Here is a 26,848-nt window from a genome sequence, read left to right on the forward strand (position 1 = left end):
GGTAATCAAGGAAGCAGCAAATAATATCTCTGGGGGGATCAGAGGCACTTGGTTTCTGACGGAGCGCCCGGTGGGCTCTGTCTAAGGTTATTGGGTTAGAGAGTTCTGGACCCATTAGATTCGCACAGATAGCCTTAACTATTTCAGGTACCTCCGTTGTTGTGTCAGTCTCCGAAATACCTCGGAACCGCAAGTTATTTCTTCTGCTGCGGTTTTCTTGGTCCTCCAGTGCTGTATAGACCACATTTAAGTGCACCTGACATTTCTGCAAGCTGGTAGTTGCCGCAGTGTGGAAATCCAATATGGCAGCTTGTGTGTTTTCCAGGGCTTCCACTCAAATATCTTGTCTCAGGGATTATATTTCTCCTACAAGTGGATCCAGGGCTTTTAAGAGAGCCGTGTCCAGGTATTTCCTCGGGATCGGGAGGTTTTTGTGGCTCCTAGAGCCTTCTGGTGTCCTCCTGCAGATCAGGATCACTGTCCTCAGTCTCCTTTTGAGTGCCAAGCGCCATCTTAGATTCTTTTGCGGCGTATATGGCTGCCGCTTTCTTTATAAATTTGTCCATATCTCCACCGCCCGTGGGGGGTTTTGGATGATGGGAAAGGTCCCCAGACCTTTGTTGGCCGATCTTGCCCATTTTTGACCAAGGTGCTTGCGTTAGCTGGAGTAGAGACGTGTCTGTGTCACAGAGCTCAGACACTCGCGTCCATTCCGTTTCGGCGCTGGCTCCGCCTCCCCAACAGCGCTATTTTTTAAAGAACTTGTCTACACTTCCCTCTTAACACCTCTCGGCTTCTCTACGCTCTAATAACAATAGACCCTTCGGGTTTTGAAGGATTGACCCTCTTGATGGAATCGTGGGTTGCAACCAGTGCTGTAAAAGGCACCTCTTAGTCACCAAGCAAATGGCATGAAAAAGCGCTGGAAGGTGTTTTTCGTTAGGGCCCTCACTTCCCGTCTCCTCCCAGTAATTGAAGAGATAAGTCATAGGTCTAAGAGGAATATTAATGTTTTGACTATTTGCGCCACTTGACCCCATAGTGAAAAAGTTTGCGGGCACGCCCAAAGACCATGATACAGGTCTGTGCGTGGTGAGACATTTTGGGAAGCTGGTTATTCTGTTTGGTCTACTAGGGGCTGGTGGCAGATTGAAAGCATAGGTAGCATTATGCATTATCCTGAATTGTATGTCTCTCCAAGTTTTATTTAGTGATTTTCTCAGTGCCCACCAACCTTTCAGAATCTTGTCCCCTGCCTCTTGATCCTCTAGTATGAATGACTGAGAGGGCAGTCCATCCCCTAAAGCTTCTCTAACCTGTGAGTAGAGCAGAGATATATATTGGGAACTTGTCCCTCTCAGTAGGATCTTATCAAAGACATTCTGATTGGCTTCTTTCGAAAGATCCGATAATCTGTCAGTGAGAAATTTCCTGGCCTTGGAGAAGTGTATGCCCTACAGGGGCTAAGTTTGTATTTGTCTCTGACCTCCTGATATGTCAGCCACCTATGATCTGTCACGGTGGGGAGTGGGGGAAACCCCCCCACCGTACAATGTTAAAGGGATAGGGGTAGCAGCTAGACCAGGCTGCCAAGAAAAGGGAGCTGGACACCTCCTATAGCATCCCTAAATCTGGCCCTGTTCGCTTAACTGTATGAGATGACCCTTAAGATAGGAGGGCCCATACACTGGAACCTCAGAACCCTGAAAATCCCTGAGGTTAGGAGACAGGGACAAGAGACAACCAGGTTCATCCAAGACACGGATGAAGCAGAGTCTCCACAGACCTATCTGCAGGGAAAAGTGGACGACTGAATACAGCAACAGAGTCGGCAGGTAAGAACACCATAAACACACTTACCTGCCACAGCCACAGCCACCACGACTAGAGCCCGTGCATAAGTACAGATGCCCACACACCAAATAGGACACCGTACAAACACCACACACCAGAATCCAGCACACCTGATACTGCCTGGGCCCCATACAGCACTGCATCCAGACTCATGGTTCACCCCTCCGGGAAACCAGCCCCCTTCCGGAGGCATCAACATACCGGGTGACTAATAGCATACATGCAGGGACCAACACCAACAGCCCAGAGATGTAGCAACCAACAAAAAACATAAACCCACACCACACATACAACAAGTAAGGGTAAAGGTACATAAGGGAGGACAATTTATGTTCCATAAGATGGCCCTCAAGGACTGGGCAGAAACTCCCAGGCAAGAAGCAAAGCTCCAACACCAAGCAAGGCTGAAGTACAACTGAACCCAGCCAGCAAGCCACAGGTATATATCAAGCCTGTGGCCACACCCAGGAAATACCTTAATCCCCACTAGCAAGAAGATTAACCCCTTCTTCAACAAAGAGCAGGGAGGCAAACCTTAAAGGGGAAGTGCACATGCAAACTGTCAACACCACGTTGCCACTGGCAACCATGTCACGGTCAAACAGCAATATGACCGTGACACTCCCACCCCTTTAAAGCCCCCCAAACAGAAAAGGGGAAGCTAGTGAGGAACCCACAAACAGGTATGGGGGAAGAAAAAAAATAAAGAACAGAATGAGTGTCAGTGCAAGAGAGTCTCCCCAGGACTGCTGCCAGCCCCCGGAACCACCTTGAAACCAGGCAGCCAGCAAACAAACAGCCAGGAGAGACCGCACTGATCACTGCTTCCACACTCAGAAACGGCACACACCAAGTCGCTGCCAGCATGCATCCCCACCAGCATACACTAAAGCCAGTTCAACAAGGAATGCAGCCAGCCACCACAACACAAGCGACAGAACCACTGAGACATGGACGAGAGGAGACCCAAACACAAGTGCCTGTTCACACCAACTGCAACCACTGTTACAGACAACCGCACTGTTAACAGGATTCCTCTTTCACTCTCCCCCCGGAGGATAAGCATGTGCGCCAGAAAACTGCAGGCGACATATGCTGCGCCCTCTTCCGAAGGCAAAACAGAGATGCCTTTATGGAAAATACTGTCACAGTGGGGGAAAAACCTCCACCGTACAATGTAATGAAACTAAGTTAGCAGCTAGGCCTGGAAACAGGGAAAAGGGAGCTGGAAACCAACTAAGCATCCCTAAATCCTATCCCTAACCTCCTGACTGTATGAGCCGCCCTCGATGGTAGGGGGGGATCATACTCTCGAACCTGGACCCTACTGACCCTAACTGTCCCTGCAATATGGCATAAAAAGGTGGAGACAACTGATTCCCCCACGACAGAGGAATCAGAGTCTCCAACAGGCCTAGCAACAAAGGGGAAGAAAGCAGCCAGCAGTGGATGACACAACAGGTAAGTGTCCAGAGGCAGAAAACACCACTGCCAACAAGACCAACATGGACACCTACCTGACACAGCTGCAAACAGGAACTCGAGCCGTCCATGCCGCTACCACTGGATCCTGGTAATGCGCATGGGCCCAAACACACACACCAGGCAGGACCTAGCACAAACACCAAAGACAGAATCCAGTAGTAACAGCCTTAACCACCAAGGCATGAACCATGGCAGCACCAGGCCACGCTGCTTGTAGTTCTCCCTCTGGGGAACTCCAGGGACCTCCTTCCGGAGTTTAGGACATATAAAGGATATGTCTGGCATCCATGCTGACCTGAAACACCAAACAGGCCAGACATAACAACCCCAGACATAAAACCACACCAAACATACAACAAGTGAGGTAGGGTAACAGAAACAGACACAAAAGGGGTGACATCGATGTCCCATAAGGCGGCCCTCAAGGACTGGGCAGATGTAAAAGCACCATCTCCTCAAGACACTGAAGACAATCTGACCTCAGATTTAGAACAATAAGAGCCCACACCCAGCTCCACCTTGCACACACATTAACCTCATACACACCAGAAAAGGGAAGGGAAACAGTCTTAAAGGAGAAGTGCACATGCATGCATAACAAACACATTGCCACCGGCAACCATCATGCACAGCAAAAGTGTCACGGCAAACTACCACCAAGCCGTGACACTCCCTCCCCAAAACATAACGGGGGAACCAAAAAAAGTGCAGATTTGGCGTCAGCATGTCCCTCAAAACTGCCGCCAGCATGTCAGGACCACCAACTAGGCCCCTGGCAGCCAGCCAACAAGCAGTCAGGAGAAACTGTACTGAGCACCGCATCAATCTCAGACACAGTTCACACTCTGGGCAGCTGCCAGCAAGGATTCCCCAACCAGCACACAGCCAGTACACCAAAGGAATGCTGCCAGCAACCAGCCCAAGAGCAAGGAACCACCGAGAACGGACGAGGGGACACCAACACAGCCAAGACATGTAGCAACCAACAAAACGCTTCACACACCCAGAACATAAACCCACACCACACATACAACAAGTGAGAGTGAAGGTTCATAAGGGAGGACAATTTATGTTCCATAAGGTGGCCCTCAAGGACTGGGCAGAAACACCCAGGCAAGGAGCAAAGCTCCAAAACCAAGCAAGGCTGTAGTACAACTGCACCTAGCCAGCAAGCTACAAGTATATATCAAGCGCGCGGCCACACCCAGGAAACACCTTAATCCCCACTAGCAAAAAGATTAACCCCTTGCTCACCAAACAGCAGGGAGGCAAACCTTAAAGGGAAAGTGCACATGCAAACTGCCAACAACACGTTGCCACCGGCAACCAGTCTGCATGGCAACCACGTCACGGTCAAACACCAATATGACCGTGACATGATCTGAGTCATGCATCATGTGCTTTAAAGAGACCACTACTCCTACCTTGCTCAAATTCCGGGTGTCCCCATAGCCAGGGGTGCCTGAGGTGAAAACTGAAACTGCACCCCCCCCCTTCCAAAGCCAATTTCTTAACCTATCCCCTTCGCCACAATGAAAACGTTCATTGCCTATGGCCCTTCTGCTGCCCCCCTCTTGCCCCTACCTGGTGCTGCCTGAGGTGACCGCCTCACCTGGCCTCATTGGTGGTGCACCCCTGCCTTTAAGGCTACATTCACACGACTGTATCTATTTTATGGTCCGCAAACTGCAGATGAGGGTCATGTGTCATCTACATTTTTTTGTGGACCCATTCGCTTCAATGCATTTTGCGGACAAGTATAGGACACACATGCCCTGTCCTTTGCTGCCCAGACATATGGATGTAGAAAATGAATTACTTCCGTTCTGCACAGAATACATGTCCTGTACTAGTCTTGAAAATACGGCCATTTAAAAGACATATCCCCGTTTTCACCCAGGCAAGCCCTCTGACATGAGCATCGGAGCCTTACCCTGTGGTGAATCGCGCAGGACAAAGGCTTTTTCTGGAGTTTCGGTGACGTACTGGGCTCTCTATGGGTAAAGCTAGGCGGAGGCTTCCGTCCAGCAGTGTTCCTGGTGACGTCACAGGCTTTGATGGGCAATCTTTAGTGCTGCACTAACCATTTTACAGGAAAAGCCTGCTTATTAGTCCCGCTGACATCACCGGGCTCACTGTTGGGCGGAAGCCTCCGCCTAGTTTTACCCATAGAGAGCCCGGTACACTCCAGAAAAAGCCTTTGTCCTGCACGATTCGCAGGGCAAAGGAGAGCATCGGAGCATGGAATGAGGTGCTGCACACTGCCAGAGAGGAGCCTGAGAGGGAGACGGGGTGGAGCTAGCTGCAGGCATAACGCGCCAGCAGCACTGTCTTCCACACTCTGCAGGGGCTGTCGAGTGCCTGTTAGTAGCCACATCCTCGGTGAGTGGGCGGCCCTGTGCAGTCTCAGCACAGCCACAGGGGCACAGAATAGGCATATCAATAGGGGCAGTGACTGAAGAGGGTATAAGAGTCTGGAGAAGCTCATCATTTTAATTAGATGTATCTTCCCCAAGAGTGACAGAGGCATATTATGCCATTTGCGTAGTTCTTGAACTATCTTATGCAGTAGATGAGTGTAAAGTCTATATAGGGAATCTGTCGTGCGTCCATCCTTGATCCCCAAGTAAGTTATACTTTGGCTGTCTGTATTCCACACAAAGACCCCTGTCTGGTCATGTCATTCCTTCCTCGTTGTAGCTGCAGTACTGCACATTTGGCTGTGTTAAGTACCGTATTTACAATTAGTCATATAGACTACTATTTGCCTTGTTTTATCATATGTCTTTGATAATACTTTTAAAACTTAGCTTTTAATATCAAATGTTATAAAATCCCTATCTGACCATGAAATAACCTATATTAAAACTATCAGTTGTGTCACCTCGCTAATTCTCAGAGTACATTACCAGAACTGTTAATGGCACAGTGCTGATATATCAGTGATGAGAGGTTGGTAGCCGTGCGCTGGCTCCTCTGTCCCTGCCTACCACATGGCATTTCCTATTTATTACTTTCCCTCATAGAAGCGTCGCTGCTGTACTAAAAATTCCCTCAAACACTGCCCCCCATTTGGCTATGTTTACCCTGAAACCCGAGAGCTTCTCAAAGGCACTGATGCTGTTTAATGCTGTCTGTTCTGGTTTGGCTCGATTCAATGGGGTTAAAACTCAGCAAAATCCGCTGTGTGAACATACCTTTAGTGTCCAGCCTGAGTTGCACTTTAGTGATCAAACTATATTTTTTTTTTCATTTTTTTCATTGTTTCATTCCAAGAGATATAACCCTTTAATTGTTCTGCTATTGTAGCTGTAACCAGGACAAGTTTTTTAATGGCACCATTTTGTTGTACACATAACTCATTGATTAGATTACAACATGGTATACTTTTGCACCCCTGCCCTTTTTTTTGCATCAAAAAGACCCATAACTGTTTTTAACTTTTAGATTTTTTTTTTTTAAACAAAACTATGTGAGAGCTTGATCTTTGTGGGATGCATTGTAGTTTGGGATATCCAAGACTTCTTTGATCACTTTTTATTCCATTTTTAGGATTGCACATAAATAAAAACCTGCATTTTGTTTTACTGGCGTTCTCTGTTTGGGATAAATAACAAGAATTTTTTTTTTACAAATGAGGGAATTCCAATTACAGTATGTGGAAAGGTTTTTTATTTTTTTCCCACATTTTTTTTTTTTTGGTGGATTTATTTTCTTTGAGAGGACATTGAATTATTATTCACATATTTACAGGCAATAGTATGGATGCTTATATAATACACTACAACACTTACAGCATCTAGTGCACTATATTAGGACTTGCCTCTGGCATGACTTTATAGGCATACACAGGAAGCAGGCCTGGCGGCCTTGTTTAGAACTCTGAATGCTATGTAAAGGCACTGGCACCCTACGAGGGTGTCAGTGGGTGACAGAGGGAGCCCCCTTCCACTTGAAGCACTTGGATGTGGACGCTATTGACTGCAGCAACTATGGTGTTAAAGTGTTGTTTCGGTTTAAAGAGTCTATTATCTAAGCTGTAACTAGCGTTATTGAGAACTAAAGATCCCTGTATGTAATAAGTCAGATAGATAGGGAGATGGGCAGAGATAGTTAGGCCACATGTCCATGGTCAGGTACTGAGGTAGTGACACGAGGGGCATCTTCTGAAGATAGATTCTTCTTAGCAATACTGTTAGAGCTTTGCTAAGAAGACTCTTATGCCCCGTTTTCCAGTAGAAAAAAACATCTTTCCTTAATAAAAATTAAGTACATTACAAAAATGTTTAACATCCCCCTCCCTACACAATATTAATAATAAACTAAGACTAATAAACCGTCACTCTTTAAGCATTCTGGTTCTGCTGATTTGGACCATTACTGAACTAGGTTCTAGTTTACAAATAAAAATGAGGTAGCCTAGTCCAAGAACCCCTAGTTACTGCCATCAGATGGCATATTGGTGGTCACTAACGGCACAGTTATGATACATTTACTATCTGTATGAATTTAGTAGCCTAGCCAATGTTTCTCTTTTTATTCAACAAATCCAGTAAGATGATGCTGACTGAATACACACATTACCTTGCGGAGGCTTTGACCTGTTCACTATTTATTCCAGGACACAGACCTCCTGTCTCCAGGCATCAGCGTCAACAACAGTTACTGCAGTAGTTCAAACCTGGAGACTAGCAGGCACTTGAGCCGAAGTAACATTGACATACCTCGGAGCAACAGTGAAGATCCAAAGAAACAGCTTCCACGAAAGAAAAGTGATTCCTCCACATACGAGCTGGACACCATCAAGCAACATCAAGCTTTTCTTTCTAGGTATGTAAATAGGAATCTCTTTCAGCGGTGATGGGTCACTTTCTATATTTCAGATTTATTGCCCGTGTTTTTAGGACATTGTACATAAAAAAAGAAAATTGAAGGAAAATAGTTTTGAAGCTAAGGGTTTATTTCAATACAGCTTATTATTGTGTGGTTCTGCTAAGAACGCAAAATAAATCCCATCCTCCCGCATAGGAGAGAGAATAGAAGATATACGGTATCTAGGCTAAGGAAAGTTTTAATGTGACATCTTGTCTCAATGCAGGAAGGAAGCGCTCCATCCCGACAGTCAGCTGCTCGTTAAGTGGAGGTTAAGCACCGCATTTACAGTACATGCAGTGATCATCTCCATAGAATGAGGATGAGTGACCGCAATAGCAATCATACAGCTGCATTCTTTATGGGCAGCAAATCGCTGTTGAGACAGCACGGTCTGCTGCCGCAAAATGATAATTTACTTGCCTGCATGAACGACTGTTTCAACCAATAAACAAGCGTTTCACTCGTTCATCGGGTAATCGGCTGCACCTTTAGAGGTGCAGATTGTCGGGAACGAGCATTCGCAGGAACACTCATTCCTGATAATCTGCCCGAATATTGGGCTGTGTAAATCCACCTTTACTTGTAATCATATAATGTGAACAGTCTAAGTTTCTATACCCAGTATAGGCCTCTAGGTCCATATCTGTTTATTGTAGGGAGTGGCAGATCAGTGGTTGCCAACCTGCCATATTCTAGGGACCTTGAATGCAGCTCCTTGACTCTTAAATTGTTTCTATAATAGATTATATCCCAGTAGTGAGAAAAACAAAATGTTAACACTGATGAGGTCTGTTCTTAAAGGAGTTGTCCAGTGGTCAGTTAAACATATTACTTTAAGGCCTCTTGCACACGAACATTTTTTTTTATTTCTGTTTGCATTCCGTATACGGAACCATTCATTTCAATGGATCCGCAAAAAAAACGGAAGGTGCTCCGTATGCCTTCCGTTTCCGTATTTCCATTCCGTTCAAAGATAGAACATGTCCTATTATTGTCCACATAACGGACAAGGATAGTACTGTTTTATTAAGGGCCAGCTTCCGGAATGGAATGCACAAGGACGTCATCCGTATTTTTTGCAGATCCGTTTTTTGGGGGCCACAAAATACTGAAAAAGCCATACGGTCGTGTGCAAGAGGCCTTATACAGCATCACAATGCATACCATAATTTCCTTACCAAGTTTAATATTTGTACAGCGCTTCCTGCACTTTAATAAACTTCCAGGTACTGGTAAGTATGACAGTCTCCTCCATTCTGCTTCTCTTCTTTACTTCCCTCTCCCTGTCGAGACGATGCCTTATCAACCACACAGCATCGGGGGACGAGGCTTATTTCCCTCATTCCATTAAACCAGCCCCCTTCTGTTCTCAGCTCTGTATGGGTTTACGTCCCTCTGATCAGGTGACCCAATGACAATTATGTCAGGTGACAAGGAGGAGCAGTGTAGCAACGATGCATTGAATCAGAGCAGTGGCACCACATAACAGAGGATGGGATGTAGGCTTAACATTGAAAAGCACTGTGTCACCAAGCAGCAATTGCCATTGTCCCCCCATATCATATTCAACAATAGTGTTCCCTTTCACCAGAGCCTGCTTTCATTACCTCATCCAGCACTCCTCTGAACCTGTAAGCAGCCAGTCAGGGAAGTGCAGTACAGATGCGGCTGAATAAACAGCAGTAAAGGAGATCATAGAAATTAACACTGTCTTCAGATCAGATTAATTCCCATTTGTTTGTAGTTCATCATGCATCCATGTATGTAGTAGTGATATTGCCTTGTATTATGTGTTTCAGGGAGTCTGTCAGCAGTTTGGTCGATACAAAACTGCTGACAGATATAGGTGTGAGGCACTTCAATTTTGTCACCTGGCTATGGGTTCCTATGTCTAGCAATGTATCCCATCAGTATATTTATTGCAAGTTATGCAACTGTTTTTACATGTGATGTGCCTGGTGGCATATGTGCTGGCAGATTCCTTTAGAAAGAATGGAACTAACCATTCCATTCTGCCCCATTTGGGCAGAAGTGTGTTTTCCTGTTTCCCACCAAATGAGGGGTTTTCAGGAAGTTAGAGGACTTGAATGAGAGAGTAAAAAGAGATCAGAAAAGGCACAGTGAGGGAAGTGTTTTCCCCTCCTGCTCCTGAAGCTTTTGGAAAGCAGCTCGTAGAGCAGCTTACTCCTCATACTTTGTATCTTAGAGGGGGACAACAGGTACAAGACACCCCACTCCTGTTTGAGACAGTAACCAAAACTTGAAGCTAAAGATAGCATTACAAAATAAACAGTCAAGGTCAGCTGCCATAACCATGCATACTGCTGGAAAACCAGGCATATCACATGTAAAACAGATGCATAATAATATTAAGGCACTAAATGAGAAGACCTTATAATAAATATACTGCTAGGATACATTGCTAACTCATAGCCAGGTGACAAAATGGTAGTGCCCCACTCCAGGGCACTACATAGGTAAGAGCAGGTGCAGGAGGTAATGCATATCTCTGTCTTTAAATTAATGTTTTGCTGTAAAAATTTACTTTGACTGCCATAGGTGCTGTTCCACAAGGGCATTAGGGGCAGGAAAGCAGATTGCAATGCTTCATGCTCCGTGTATGAGCAGCTCCACAGCTCCTCTCCTTATCTCTGAGTGCCAACTATAGCAGTCTCATTGTTGGATGCCACAGCTGTCAGTCACAGCAGAGGGAAAGGACTGTAGAGCTGCTCATACACTGAACCTAAATCACTGCAGCCTGTGGTTCCTCCACCAGTGCACTTGCGTCAGTGGCTTACAAAGTTCATTTACAGTGCAGTGTCAGCAGTTTTGTGCCCACAAAAGTAATACTCCCTTTAAAGATTCACAAAATGTCTTTACAGTTTACACTCAAGCGTCCTGAGAAATGATCCAGGGTCTCGAAGATCGAGCAGCTCAACAATGCTGGATGGAGGCAGCATTGGGAAGTTTGAATTTGAGATTTCCGATTTCTTCTTATTTGGGTCCCCTCTTGGACTAGTACTGGCTTTGAGGAAGACTGTGATTCCTGCTCTCGACAGTAAGCGTTGCATGTTAAAGACCCCTTAAAAAGCGACATGTAATAAGTATCATCCACTATTACTACATGTAGAGGGTGACCTCTTTACACATGCTTTACATTATTGACATATAGCATTAATTGAGAAGTTTCATTGTGTACCAACAGTCAGTGTTCCCCATGGATTTAGATATGTTCACAGTTGCTGGCAACTGTTAAATGAAGTTAAATATTCAAGGTCTATATATGTGCACCTTGGCACCAGTCAGTGAATTTAGATTTATTGAGAGTGAACGAGGTTTGAAATTGAACTCCTGTTTCAATAAATTGATTTTGTTTTGACTGATCATTTTGTTACAAATGCAGTGATATCAATGGAATATTATCCTATTTAAAGGGGTTGTCCAGGATTCTTCCTCAGGATACACCATCACTCTCACAGCAGTTTTTCGACACCCCACTGATCAGCTCTTCTGCACTGCTCGGTCCACAGTGATTCCATTGACTTCAATGGGAACAGTGCTGCAGTAACCAGCTGTGTCCATCACACAGTGGAACGTGCTGTGTAGTTCCAGTCCCAGAGCTACTGCAAAACAGCAGATCAGTGGGATGTGGGGTGTTGGAGCCCTGCCGATCAGATAGTCTTCAGCTGCTAGAGGGAAGGTTTGGTAAAAGATGGCATGGCAAAGTTTACCCTGCAAAAATAATACATTTGTTCAAGATGCAAAGCCCCCTAAGCCCTTCCGCTTTTTAAATGTATTCACATACACTAGCTCAGAAGGTTCAGTTGCCTTTAATAAAAAACATATCTTGAGTTTTAAACCCTTGGATTTTTGCAATATTTGGCAAAGTAGGTTCAAGAGATCTGAAAATGACATGTTAAAGGGGTTATCAGTATTATTAAACAAAAGCTTCCCCCCAGGCTGGAATGGTCATAGAATAACATATACTCATCCATTTCACCCTCTGCCACTCTGGGCCTTCCCGTCTGGCCTTGTTTGTTTGGCTGCACTGATGATGTGCCTATACAGTATATAGACTGCTGCAGCACCTTTACCTTATATCTCAGATGACCACTTTAAGTCTTTAGTAAATTTGTATGTAAATAGTAAAACATATATTAATAAGAAACCATTTTTTTCTTGGTGAAGACCATGTTTATCTACACAGTGCCTATGGTCACATACAGTGTCTCGAATCCTGTAATAACTCGTAGCACTTATAATTGTGGGTATTTTCATGTGTAAGTGAGGACTGTGTATACAGCTTTTCATTTTATTAAGCTGAATGCGCTTTTAATAAGTCTGAGAGAGAACATCAAATTGGATAAATTGACATTTAGCCATATTGATTTGTAAAAGAAGGTTATTGCCGTTGTTGCCTTGCTTGTGTGTTGACTAGTGCTTTACAATCACCGCTGTTTGTTAGGAAGGGGGAATCTAGGCTTATAGATAACATAAAACATTTGTAATTGGTTACTAAACCATGAACACAAACTAGGCTTTTAGAAATGTCACAGTTGCATGTGCAAAAAGCTGAGGGCATTTTCTAGTATGATTGTGTCTAAGAAACAAAATGGTATAGTCTATGGGTCAGTACAGTGCATGGTCACCTTGGGATATTTGGATGAAAATTAACCAGGCTTAGGCTGATTTCACACAGGCGAGATTTCCGTGCGGGTGCAATGCGGGAGGTGAACGCATTGCTCCCGCACTGAATCTGGACCCATTCATTTCTATGGGGCTGTGCACATGAGCTGTGATTTTCACGCATCACTTATGCGTTGCGTGAAAATCGCAGCAAGCTCTATATTGTGCGTTTATCACGCAACGCAGGCCCCATAGAAGTGAATGGGGCTGAGTGAAAATCGCAAGCATCCGCAAGAAAGTGCGGATGCGGTGCGATTTTCACGCATGGTTGCTAGGTGACAGTCTATTCACTGTATTATTTTCCCTTATAACATGGTTATAAGGGAAAATAATAGCATTCTGAATACAGAATGCTTAGTAGGTGGTCAATTGAGGGTTAAAAAAAATTAACTCACCTTCTCCTCTTGATCACGTAGTTCCCAGTCTCTTCTTTACTTCTTTAAGAGACCGGGAACTACGCAATTAAGAGGAGAAGGTGAGTTAATTTTTTTATTTTTTTTAACCCTCAATTGATCACCTACTAAGCATTCTGTATTCAGAATGCTATTATTTTCCCCTATAACCATGTTATAAGGGAAAATAATAACATCTACACAACACCTAACCCAAACCTGAACTTCTGTGAAGAAGTTCGGGTCTGGGTACCACAGTTGGTTTTTTATCACACGCGTGCAAAACACATTGCACCCGCGCAATAAAAACTGAACATCGGAACGCAATCGCAGTCAAAACTGACTGCAATTGCGTACCTAATCGCGCAGGTTTGCCACAATACACCGGGACGCATCCGGACCTAATCCGGACACGCCCGTGTGAACCCAGCCTGGGGTTTTTGCTGGATCCGTTACTGATAATACAACCATCTGCATCTGTTCTGAACGGATCATGAACTCCATGGAAAGTCAATGGAGGACAGATCTGTTTTCTATTGTGGCAGAGAAAATGAATCCGTCCCCATTGACTTGCATTGGAGGTCATGTCGGATCTGTCTTGCTCTGCATCCCAGGACAGAAAGCAAACTACAACATGTTGCGGAACGGAATGCAACTAAACGGAATGCATTTTGGAGCATTCCATTCTGTTCAGTTCAGTTTTGTCCCCATTGACAATGAATGGGGACAAAACCAAAGCGTTTTTTTTCCGGTATTGAGCCCCTATGACGGATCTCAATACCGGAAAACTAAAACGCTAGTGTGAAAGTAGCCTTACATGTTTTCCCTGTATTTGCACAGATTTCTATGTGAAAGAAAGCGTACTAGGTTAGATCGCTTCATGTGAAATTACCAGTACTGTGTATAAATATTTAATCTTCTTGAGACATGCAGAAATCCATCTCTGCATATACAAGCACTATACAGAAAGTAATGAATAATAAATATAAGATCAGAATTAATGTAACAGAACACTTAGGCCCCTTTCACACAGGCGAGTTTTCCGCGCGGGAGGCCCCATAGAAGTGAATTGGGCTGCGTGAAAATCGCATAGCATAAGCAAGTGCGGGTGCGATGCAATTTTCATGCATGGTTGCTAAGGAGACGAGGGATGAGCAACCCGGGTCCCCATTTACTTTATTATTTTCCATTATAACATGGTTAACATGGAAAATAACAGCATTCTTTAATACAGAATACAAAGTGAAATGTCACTTGAGGGTTAAAAAATAATAAAAAACATTACTCACCTCATCCACTTGATCGCACAGCCGGGATCCTCTTCTTTGTTCTTCTTGAAGGACCTGCAAAAGGACGTTTGCTGACTTCATCGCGCTCACCATGTGGTGAGTGATGTGACGTCAGTGAAGGTCCCTTTGCAGGTCCTTCAAGAAGAACAAAGAAGAGGATCCTGGCTGCGCGATCAAGTGGATGAGGTTTCCCGCAATGCACCCTGAACGCATCCGGCCCTCACCCGCCACGCCCCTTGTGAAGGGGGCCTTAGGTATGAAATATGCAAATTTTACTGGGGTTGTTGGTTTATAACCCCATAAGCACCAAACAAAAACGTTTTGGTTTTTCCCCTCCTGCCTTTAGGGAGTAATAACTTTTTTATTTTTTCGATGTTATATGAGGGCTTGCTTTTTATAGATTGTACATTTAATGGAACCATTTAATGGCTTGTATAATGCATTGAGAAAGTTTCAAAACAATTATTTGTGGGGTGGAAATGGAAAAAACTGCAATTCTGCCACTTTATTTTTATTTTTCGGTTTCATGGTGCAATAAAAAGAAAGTTAACTGTATTTGGCAGGTCAGTGCGATTGCAGCAATACCAAGTTTATATAGTTTCATAACTTTCATTTTTTTTTCTACTGACCAAGCTATGTGAGAGTTAGTTTTTTTGCGGGTGAATTTTTTTGTGCATGTGACTTTTTGATCACTTATTTTTTATTACATTTTTGGGACAGGGGAGTTGACCAAAGAACAGCATTAGGGATTTTTTATTTTAGTGTTCAACGCACGTAACAAATAAAGTAATATATCAAACTGTTTCGAATGTCGCAATGCCAGTTTTTTATTTGCATTTTTATATATATATTCTTAAAACCTTTAGTCAACCAATTTTTACTATTTTTATTAATTCCCTTAGTATACCTTGTGATCATTTGATACAGCAATATTTCTGTATTGTCGTGAACAGCAATTTTACCGACATACTATTACACCCTGCTAGAGGCAAGGTGTAATAGTTGCTGTATTGTGACAGGCTTGGGAGCCTGCAGAGGACCTCTGGCTGGCATAAAAACACATCGGCACCCTGTGACTCCACTGTGATAGTGCTGATTGGTAGACAGAGTTAGGAGTTATGCATTTTTTTACAGCCCATATGCATAACTATTCACTTCAGTGGGGCTGCAAAAAAAGCGGAAATTACTTTGTGTGCATTCAGTGTCTGTATGTACACATGGCCGTTCCACACAAAAAATAGAACATGTCCTATTATTGTCTGCCTTACCAATAAGGATAGGACTGGACTGGATATTGAATGAACACAGCTGGTATCCGTAAAACACCAACGGTCGTGTGCATTAGCGCACTCCCTCTGTCTAACCACTCAGATGCCGCGATCACTACTGACCGTGGCATCTGAGAGTTTAAACATCCAAAATCAGAGCTAGCTTCGGTTCGACCACTGCTGGCGGGCCGTCAACTGTGTAATACAGCTGGCACCTGTCATGTATAGATCTGGTTCAGGATCTAAGCTCGCTCCATAAATTACTTACTGAGCAATGACTTACATATACGTTCATTGGTCTCTGAGAGGTTAAACATTCATCATTATAAATACGCCATCATTTTGTTACTCAAGTAGTTATAGTAGTAGTTATCCATCATGGCTCCTAATGTGGTGCTTGTCATTTTGACAGGAAGATTAACGCTACATACTGCGTTATTTATACTGACAAAGGCTTGGAACACATCCTGTGACCGCAGTGTGAGAAGAGCCTTATTTTGTTAACATTTATCACTGTTAGCTTCCTTGGGGTACTCTGTTCAAACTTCTTGTCACTAGGGGCTACTTATTTTGAAAAGCTTGAGAAACACTGCCTTAGTGTAAGCCACCAGCATACATTTCTTGAAGTCAGACTTTGCTTTGATACATGCAGTGGACTTCCTTTCTTATGATATTGTAAATCACCAGTAGCCTCTTTGAAAACAAAACATTAAAAGCCACTATTTATATTTCGTACACAATATCCGAATATCCCAACAGAGTGAAAGCCTTATCGCAAGATAAATAACATACCTCTTATGTCCATAACTTTTAACCATTTTTATATATTGTTTTTCAGTTTTCCAGCTTAGGCCTGGCTGCCAGCAAGTTTACAACCTGTTCCATCCAGCTGATCCATCTGCATCCCGCATTGAACCTCTTCTAGAGAAGAAGTTCCATCTGATGCCTCCTTTCAATATCCCTCGATATCAGAGGTTCCCATTAGGGGATGGTAATTCTGCTCTCCTGGGTAAGCCATCACTGCTCATTTCTTACATTCAAGAAAATATTTTACCTAAAATTTACAAAGTCTGCTCTTTAGTCAATGTCTGCACTGTCATGGCACAACTGTGCACATGCTGTAGCTGACTTCCCTTGCCTTTTTTGCATTTAATATTGCATTTTGTTTCGGCTGTGGCCCTAAGTTCTCCTGTAGTATAGATTGGTGAGGTTCTTCACTCTTAGTCCTTCCTCTTGTTTTCTCATCGCGCTTCTGATCTTTAGCAGAATTATGGTCTGTGGTTTTGGACAGGAAGTGAGCGTTTCAGCTCTCTTCCTTGTATAAAAGCCCTATATATGGTACATTGTTGGGCCCAATAGAGCCTGCATTTATTTTTTATTATTTTTTGCTTCAATTTATAGATATTCAGTACCATGTGTTTAAGAATCCCTGTTGTTTGTCACTCTTTAATATCAGTTCATATTGGTTTGTTATTTTTTTTTTAATATGATCACAGCTGTCCTTCAGTTGAATATATTCTATATAAGTGTTGGATAGGCCATCAAAATATATGGCAGGACACTGCCTTTAACTTATCCCCAATTTCGGTTACATTAAGAGCTTGGTAATGGTTGGGGCCTTGCGCAGCACCTTCTCTCTGTGCAGTTACAGGAAGTGCGACACATATTTTTAAATAGGAACTTTAGTTTGGAAAGTTTTATCGTTAGCAATTCTGTGTTCCATTTTCAAGTGGTCTTTGACCCTTTGAGTATGCATCTTTGGATTTTGGACATAGAGGTTCTTTAAGTGTTAATGTGATTACTGGCTCCTTTCTGTTATTAATATGATTTTCCATATTCATATCAGAATCCCCCCTTATTATGGCTCAGTTCCCATTCTTTGGTTAATTATTGCCTTTTAATCTTCTCCTTATATCAGTTTATTTGCTTGCAGTTTATAATCATAGAAATTAGCTCTTCATGTATTGACTTTCTTGTGAGCCTATGACAGACTTGTGTCATACACAGCAGCCTATCTAAGATCCCGGAAGCGCCGGCCACACAAGATCATGCAGCATCTCGGATAACCCCTTTAAACTGCCTCAGGAGAGGTGTTATAAACACAATCTAAGTGGCAGACATTGGGTGGGGGGAGGGGGAGATTTATCAAACTGGTGTAAAGTAGAACTGGCTTAGTTGCTCATAGCAACCAATCAGATTGCACCTTTTCATTTTCCAAAGAAGCTGTGAAAAAAATGAAAGGTGGAATCTGATTGGTTGCTATGGGCAACTAAGCCAGTTCTACTTTACACCAGTTTTATAAATCTCCCCCTTGATGTCACACTCCTCTACCCCTGTTCCAGCTGGGTTTTTACGACCTAACATAACTTATTTCACGCTTCTTTTGAACCAGTCCTTCTCTGTGTCTACGATGCAAACCTCACTGTGATCAAACAGACCAGTACCTGCTGTTTCACTTCCACCATTCTCTTGATCACAAACTGGGCATCATCAGAACCCTACACCATTGAGCTGAAAATATCTCAACTAGTGTAAAGGCTAAGACAAGGGAATATAGAACACCTCAAAGGGGTCCTTAGAACTTGTGGTTATCCAGACTGGGTGTTTGTTAACACTGAGAAAAAAACAGAAAAAAGAATGTCAAGATTGCCAGTGAAAGTGTGAAATAGGGCAGAAGGAAGAACTTGGAAGGGTGCAACATCTATTGTCTGACACTTACATTGCAGCTCTAACACCTCTCCTGGGCAGTTTAACCACACTTAATAGCTTCAGTCATGCAAATGTATTAACACCTTATCTCTATGACTAAAGCACAGATCACCAGTATTTAATGTGGGAGAATTTTCATGCAAGTCATTCTAATTGAGAAAGCCAGTTGGATGACTAGCAAAATGTCTTCAAGGAAAAAAAAAAAGTCCAGTTGCACTGACTTAGGCTGGATTCACGTCACATTTTTCCCCACGTTTTATGTATACATTGGGTAAAAAAAAGGATGGAAAAGTGTAGTGTACTATGCAGAATCTAAAAAAAAAAACAGACGTTAATGGACACCTTTTTTTTTTTGGGAACTCTATGGTGATGGATGCCATGTATACATTATTTGGATGCCATGTATACGTTATTTGTATAAATTAAACGTAAGAGAAAATTGCAATGTGAACCCAGCCTTATTACTACTGATGCACTATAACATGCAGGAATTGAAAATTAATGGTGTACAGCTCTTTGCAGACCTGTGCATCTAAATGGTACCAGATAACAGACATATTCTGTGAAATCTTACTCTGCAGTCATACTTTCTTCCATGTAGTCCTAATTTTATGCTAACATACATTCAGTAGGTTACCAAGCAGAAGAAAGTGTGACTGCAGGATCAGAATGTTGTCTGTTACCAATGAGACAAATAGGTCTGCATAAGGCTCCATTCAGATGTCTGTAGGGCATTGCGGATCCACAAATTGTGGATCGGCAATACACCCGGCCGGCACCCCCATAGAAATGCCTATTCTTGTTCGCAATTGCTCTGTTTTCTTGCGGAGCTGAGTGTGCTCTCCGCACCTCTTCTGGACCCATAGAGAATTAATGGGTCCGCACCCATTCTGGATAATTGCAGAACGGATGCGGACCCATTCTACGGATATCTCAATGGAGCCTAAGGGCTGTATACAGTAAGAAAAACAGTAAAAAAAAATAGTTACCTATTGCAAGGTTACTTTATTTTTCATTTTGAATATATGGGCATGAAATTGACCCTAGATGGTGTTGAGGACGAGTGCCACAAACATTCCTTCTCTTTGAGACCCATTTATGCGCATTACAAATGTTTGTTGTTATTGTAGATAGGGAGATGCTGACTCTCCCCCAGCAGGTGGTGATAGGGTAGAAAAGGATTAGGCGCGTTGAAATTCAACTTCCAATCTTTTTGTTCTCCAGGATATAAGCCACCTCTCATCTCTCCCCATTCAAAACACATACATGTTTGGACGAACCAAGCATTCATGTGTATGTGGGAGAAAAGATAGCTGTTGGCTGAAAAGTTGTTCAGCTGACAGCTATTGAAGGTGTATGGGCACCTTAAAGGGCATCTGTCAGCAGATTTGTACCTATGGAACTGGCTGACCCGTTGCATATGCGCTTGGCAGCTGAAGAAATCTGTGTTGGTCCAAAGTTCATATGTGCCTGCATTGCTGAGAATAATTAAGTTTTAATATATGCAAATGAGTCTCTAGGAGCAATGGGGGCATTGCCATTACTCCTAAAGACTCAGCTCTCTCTTTAACTGCTGCGCCCTCTACACTTTAGGAGAAGTCAGGGCCAAGCGTGATCACATTTACGCTGCCTGGCCCTGTAAATCAAAGTGCAGAGGATGCGGCAGTCGCAGAGAGAGCAGAGCCTCTAGGTGTAATGGCAACGCCCCCGTTGCTCCTAGAGATTTATTTGCATAAGATAAAACATTATTTTTCTTAGCAGTGCGGGCACATATGAACATGGGACCAACACAGATGCCTTCAGCTGCCAAGTGCACATGTAACAGGTCAGCCAGTGTCATAGGTACAAATCTGCTGACAGATGCCCTTTAAATATTTACAGAAGACTTCGTTATATTGAAAATAAACAAATCTGTCAGCAGTAATTTTCCTGCTTTTTGGTGGTTTCTACACAAATATATTTGTTTTACATAGTAAGAACAAACTGGAAAAAAGTGAAAAACAGGAAAACAAAATTTGGCTACACTTAATAGTGTAAAAAAAAAAGTTCCACTTCTTAGTAAGGGGATGCTGTATTCATCATGACCCAAAATGGTAAATCTCATCAGCCACAATGGGTAATTTTAATATCCAAAGCTGGCGTGTTGACTGATTTTATGTTCTTTGTTACATTGTCTGGTTACATGTGTGTAGCGTTTTGTCTTGTTTTTTTATGTTTCCCTCTCATCTCCATCCAGTTGAGGCTGTACAGAACAACCCCATCCTTCTCATGGAAGGCAGCCCAGCGGTTGCTCTCCAGCGTCAAGATGGCGTCATGGAAACCAGTATCGCTGTTCCTGTCCTAAGCTGCCAAGACACTTCCAGTAAATCTGCCACTTGCGCTGAGTGTGTGTATCCTCCCCTATTGTTTTTCTCCTGTGCAGCATGATTCTCTACTGTATGCTGTCTAAGCTGAAAGCTTTTCTGCAAGCAGCTGTCATGATCATTAGTATAAAAAGGAGCTTTCACTAATATTAGTAATAATAATACCTCTTCAGGGGAAATGAATACCTCTGGTGTTAACAGCTGCCCACTATTGTTTAGAGATGCCAGGGTGACTTCAGAACTTCTTAAGCAGTTTGTAGAGAAACTACACAGTTTAAGTACATCTTAGGTATCATTTACACTTGTGTGTTGGCTCCTTATTTTGTCCATAAGAGGTAGGTGCAGAATACTGCACCATGGAGTTCTATGGAATTGTTCATGCCATCAGTATTCTGCACTGATATAACACTCACAACATATCTTGCATTATCAAGTATGTTACACCAGGTGTCTTACATTCCCCCCTAGTAGCATGTGTATTCTGGTAAGGAATATTGTGTTATAGAGCATTCATGCAGAACAGTACTGACTGCTATACAGTACACAGAATGGTTCAAATATTGTAAACCACGACTCTCTGTGATCTCTATGATCCTTCATCAAGCAACTAGCATACATAATATATACACATACTGAAGCTGATGTTACATGCCAGAAAAGCTTTCAGATTGAGTTGAATCAAGAAGGCTATGTATACAAGTTTTACATTAATGTGTGACCTGCATGGTATTTTTTGTACATCCTATGCAAGTTTAAAGCTTTATTGTATCTAAGTAGTAAAATTTGCCTAAGAAAATGTAATTACTTGAGCCATCATCATTGTTATGGGTGAAATTTTTGAGCCAAGCAAAGGAGTGGACACTAAAGAGAAGAGATGTTCAAGACTTTCCTTTATACTTTTCCATCCTATTGGACTCACTTCCCGCTTTGGATCAAAAAACCTTTTGTCATACTTCCACAAAAACAGCATGTGTGATTTCATGTTCATCATTTTTTTTTTTCATTTGTGGACACACATTTTGCATGCCCTTCTGTGTATATCCATATTGTCTCTGTCTGTATATGGTAAATTTAGTTTATATTATATCGTATATAATGCTGTGAAAAAGAATTTGCTTCCTTCCCAATTTCTTCTACTTTTGCATATTTGTCACACTTGAATGTTTCAGATCATCAAACTTGTGATATTAGATGTCCTTTGTGCCGCAGTCTGCGACTTTTCCCCGCTCACGCCAGGTCTAAAAAAGTGTGCAGGGTGGGAAAGGAGGAGGGGCAACCTGTCTCATTTACCATTTTATACGCCTGGTTTAGGCATAGAAAATTGTCTAAATCTAAGACAGCTAGGAAGCTAGCTAATTAAAAAAGTAATTGTCCCCTTAGCTGTTAAACCAACCATTTAACCAAATATATTCATTTGACAACTGGGCTCACAGCCACACTCAGACATGATTACTGCCAGACCTGTTAAATCTAAACATCACTTGAATAGAACCTGTCTGGTAATGTGAAGCAGGCTAGGAAGTCTATAAAAAGCAGCACATGATGCCTCTTTCTAAGACATTTAAATACGGATCCAAGACAAAGTCATTGAAATCTGTAAGTCTGGAAAGGGTTACAAGGCCATTGCTAAGATTCTCCATGGTGATGGATCATGTGATGGACCATGTGATGAGCGCAGTGACGCCACCAAAGGCCCTTTTCCTTCTGGTCATCAAAGAAGAAGACAGAAGAGAAGCCAGGCTACGCGAACAAGTGGATGAGGTGAGTTTAATTTTTTTTTTTTTTTTTTTTTTTAAAGGGCTTCTGTCACCCCCAATTGTGCAATTTTCATTAGCCGACATTAGCTATTTGCTAATGTCAGCTGAGTGCAATCATACATGTCCTACCTTTGTCTGTGGCAGACAGACAGAAGCCCTTTAACCCCTCCATCCCTATTTTACTTAGCATTCTGTATTAAGAATGCTATTATTTTCCCTTATAACCATGTTTTAATGGAAAATAATAAAATCTACACAACACCGATCCCAAACCCGAACTTCTGTGAAGAAGTCTGGGTTCGGGTCTGGGTACAAAACATGCAGATTTTTCTCACGTGCGTGCAAAACGCATTAAAACGCTTTGCACTCGCGTGGAAAAATCGTGCATTTTCCCGCGACGCACCCACATCTTATCCGGCCCTCACGTGCGACGCCCGTGTGAAAGAGGCCTAAAGCTCAAATGCAGCAGGACAATGATCCAAGCACTCAAGCAAGTCCATCTCTGAGTGGCCCAAAAGAAACATAATTAAGGCTTTTGAGTCGAAGTTCTGACTTGAATCCCATTCAGATGCTTCGGCAATGCCTTTAACAGGCAATTCATGCTCAAAAACACTCCAGTGTAGCCGAGTGAAAACAAATCTGCAAACGGTGGGCCAAAGCTTCTCTGCAGCCTTATAAAATACTCTTCTCAAGTTATTGCGAATGTTTGATTGAATTTGTTACTGCCAAGAGGGACACAACCAGTTATTAGGTTGGGGGGGGGGGGGGGAATAGTTTTTCACAAGGGTGATATTGAATTTGAATAAAAAGCAGCAGTTTATGTTTACTTGTGTTGTCTATATCTCGTTAGATGATCTGAAACATTTAACTGTGAAAAATTAGCAAAAAATAGAAGAAATCGGCTGAGGCGCAAATGCGTTTTCACAGCACTTGTAATTTGTATTTACTTCGGGAGAAGAGTACGGCCACACGTAGTAGATCTGCAGTGGAAAGTCTGTATATTCGGCTGCAGCAAACTCTTCACCAAATGGTGCAGGTTTGCTTTGCAAAGGGTGACTTCTGCGGCTCATAGCGGCAACATAATTTGACACGCTGCATACCTGAACTCCACCCTGCTTGTCAAGTTCTGCGTGGAATATTTCTATTGTGTGTAGATTAAGGCCTCTTTCACACGAACCACACTGACTGTCAGGATGCGTTCAATGAAACTTGCACCATTTCGCAAGCAAGTTCAGTCAGTTTCATCTGTAATTGCGTTCCCTTTTGATGCTTTTCTCACTTCACGCATTGCACCCGTGTGGAAAACTTACTCTTGTGAAAGGGGCCTCATTTTTTCAAATCTCTTTGCTGCTACTGTAAACACCGCTGATTTTCCACATTCTATTCAGCTGCGGAAATTCTGCATTGTTTGTGCTACATGTGGCTGTACCCTAAGAGGCTACAAGATAAGTGCTTTAGCTTATAAATGTGTGGGTCTTATAGGCAGCAGGGTTGGTACTAGGGATTTTAATTAGCGTGCATTTATCCTGTAGTGTTGTGTTTCATTATTCTTGTCTTTGCACGGTATATTATTTATTAACAAACCCTTTTATACCTACGTTTCTGTAACACAGAAATACTGTCACTATGGTAAGGGTGGCATTGCAGTTAATGTAAAACGGAACTAATGCTTTTTACTAGGGCTATCAGGAATATTGATCTGGTTAATAGTAAGAATACTGTATAGTGGTAGCTATGGGCAGCTTCTCCACTTTTGCATTTCGTTTTAATAATTCTCCCTCAAAATGTCTAACATGGGCAGATGTTTCCTTTGTGATTTCTATAGAAAGGTCCTCAAGAGCATTAGGTTTACTATACATGGACTGATTTCACAGTCAGCGCCTACAATCTAGTGCTGTTAGGCTGTGTGGGGGATAGGGGAAGAGAGCACTTCTGATACTCTGACCCAAAATCCTCTTTGATGGAAAATGTAGTGAACCCAATAATTCCTTCCCATAAATTTTGTAAGGATTGACAGGCAGCATGTAAAGGGTTTTAGGAAATGTAAAAGTCCTATCTCAGTGTATGGCCACCCTAAGTATTTTAGTTTATTTAAAGGCGATGTCTATAAATATAAAAAGGCCTTGCTTTTTCTCTCAGAAACACTGACACTCTATGGCAGGCATCCTTAAACTGCGGCCCTCCAGCTGTTTTAAAACTACAACTCCCACAATGCCCTGCTGTAGGCCGATATCTGTAGGCTGTTCGGGCATGCTGGGAGTTGTAGTTTTGCAAAAGCTGGAGGGCCGCAGTTTGAGGATGCCTGGTCTATGGGCTGTGTTTTGCATTGTATCTTGGCATCATTCAAGAGAAATGCGCTGAGCTGAAATAGCAGAGACAGCCTATGGACAATATTGGTGCTGTTTCTTGCGGGGGTAAAAATTCCCTTTTTCATATTTTTTCTGCAAAACGGGGTGTGGGTGGAGTAAAAGTTTTAAAGTCCTATCCTATACATAAGTTTGAAGCTAGAGCTTTAACTGGTATTGTCTAACAAAATCAACCCCCTCACCCCCCACCCCAGGAGAGGGCAAAGGCTATATTTTCAGGGCTATGAGCTACTTTTTCAGTTTCTTTTGGTAGGGAAAAAATGTAAATCTCTGGCCTAAGGATATACATTTTTTTTTAATTGCCAAAATCTGTGTGCAGAGGACATTTCAATTGCATCCGTCACAATACTAGTTCTGTCTCAAAACATATTAAGTTTTTGCTCCTAAGGAACCATATGAAACCGATATATTTTCTGTTTTTCAGTCTGAACCAAATTTTCATTTATTTCCCCCTGGTTTTTGTTTTACCAATGACATTCTCATTATTCCTTCTAAATGCATATGTTTATATATGTATATATGTGTACATAGACAAGTCTTTGTGTGTGTGTGTCCATATAAATATATCATGTACATATATATGTATATAAATATATGTTATTCGCTAAAATGTTTTTTTCATTGCATCAATTTTATTTATTTGCCCAGCCTTGGCGCAAATGTTAATTTTTTTAATGCATTTGCACTCTGCCCCCCTCCCCCAAAGTTTTGGAATGAAATAAACTCCAGGTTGATATTTCATTTGCTTGTCCTTGTATGGGTTTGACAATTAATACTTTTTTTATGTTTCTGAATGCTTTACAACGTTCACATCTGAGGTGTTGCATCTTCATCCCTCCTAATGCCTTCTTGTTTTCTTGTCCTGTTTGGGTCTAAATTTTTAATTTTACTTTTGTTTTGTTTTGTTTGTTTTTCTCCCTGTTCTCCTGTTTTGTTTTTTCGGTTTCATAGCGGATGTTGTTCAGTTTCATGGTGCAGTCTTCGTGGAAAATGCCTCCCCTTCCTCCCCCATAACAGCTCCCCACTTCAGGGGGTACAGAAGAGCAAGTGAAATCAGCATTGCAAGTCAGGTTTCTGGAATGGCCGACAGTTACACGGCTTCAAACATAGCCAACAGTAAGTGCCTTGTTGCCTAACAAGTGTGATCTAAGATTCCATAGCACTTGTAACCCTGTAGATTATGAAACATACAAGACTTCTTTCAGTAGTGGTGAATAGGGCTAGAGCAATGGCCAAAATCCATTATTTATATAAGGCAGCAGAAGTATATTCAGTGCTGTGACACAAGAACTGTTAACGTTTGAAGGCTGTGTTTAATATCAATCTATCAATTTGCTTCTATAAAATGTAATTATTCCGTTGTATGAAGTGTCATAGCATTGCAGCTGCTGTTTTCAGGTAGCCAGTGACTTGATGCTTCAAGAGCTGCGGCTATGCTGAACATGTTGGGTGGATGTTTTGTTTCATTATTACAGGTGAACCATGCTGATCCATGCTTGGCATACATGGCTCCACATGCTTCTACTCTAACATGGATAGTCTAGATGTTATACATTAAACACCAGCATTCTCCCTATGGTGTACACTTAAGAGGGTTGCTTTGTGTATGTCTGGTAGCCCAACTCTGTTTTATCACCTTCTTTTTCTCCCCTTACTAGTTGTTCTTTTTTGACAAAAACATATGTGTATCCAAACGGTTGTCAGCATGCTCATATATGTAGACTGATTTTCTCCACATATAGAATCTTAATGTGTATGACTGTGTCCAAATCCTTTGCCTCCTACTGATTCTTTCAACAGCTAT

At 42.5% G+C, this 26,848-nt stretch overlaps 1 protein-coding gene across 13 annotated transcripts in view; it reads left to right on the plus strand.

The window, feature by feature from the left end:
- Positions 1 to 26,848, plus strand: part of PITPNM2 (phosphatidylinositol transfer protein membrane associated 2) — a 341,114-nt gene that overhangs the window by 278,553 nt on the left and 35,713 nt on the right. For 7 of the 13 annotated variants that reach the window (XM_044275701.1, XM_044275709.1, XM_044275704.1 and 4 more), the window contains 5 exons: positions 7,961 to 8,169; positions 11,097 to 11,272; positions 16,688 to 16,858; positions 20,795 to 20,944; positions 25,996 to 26,160. In XM_044275701.1, the coding sequence (XP_044131636.1) occupies positions 7,961 to 8,169; positions 11,097 to 11,272; positions 16,688 to 16,858; positions 20,795 to 20,944; positions 25,996 to 26,160 (871 nt within the window). The remainder of the gene's footprint in view (positions 1 to 7,960; positions 8,170 to 11,096; positions 11,273 to 16,687; positions 16,859 to 20,794; positions 20,945 to 25,995; positions 26,161 to 26,848) is intronic. The other 6 variants (XM_044275708.1, XM_044275712.1, XM_044275710.1 and 3 more) reach the window with 2 other exon arrangements.

The sequence above is a fragment of the Bufo gargarizans genome, chromosome 1 (assembly GCF_014858855.1).
Source record: "Bufo gargarizans isolate SCDJY-AF-19 chromosome 1, ASM1485885v1, whole genome shotgun sequence".
Classification (NCBI taxonomy): domain Eukaryota; kingdom Metazoa; phylum Chordata; class Amphibia; order Anura; family Bufonidae; genus Bufo; species Bufo gargarizans.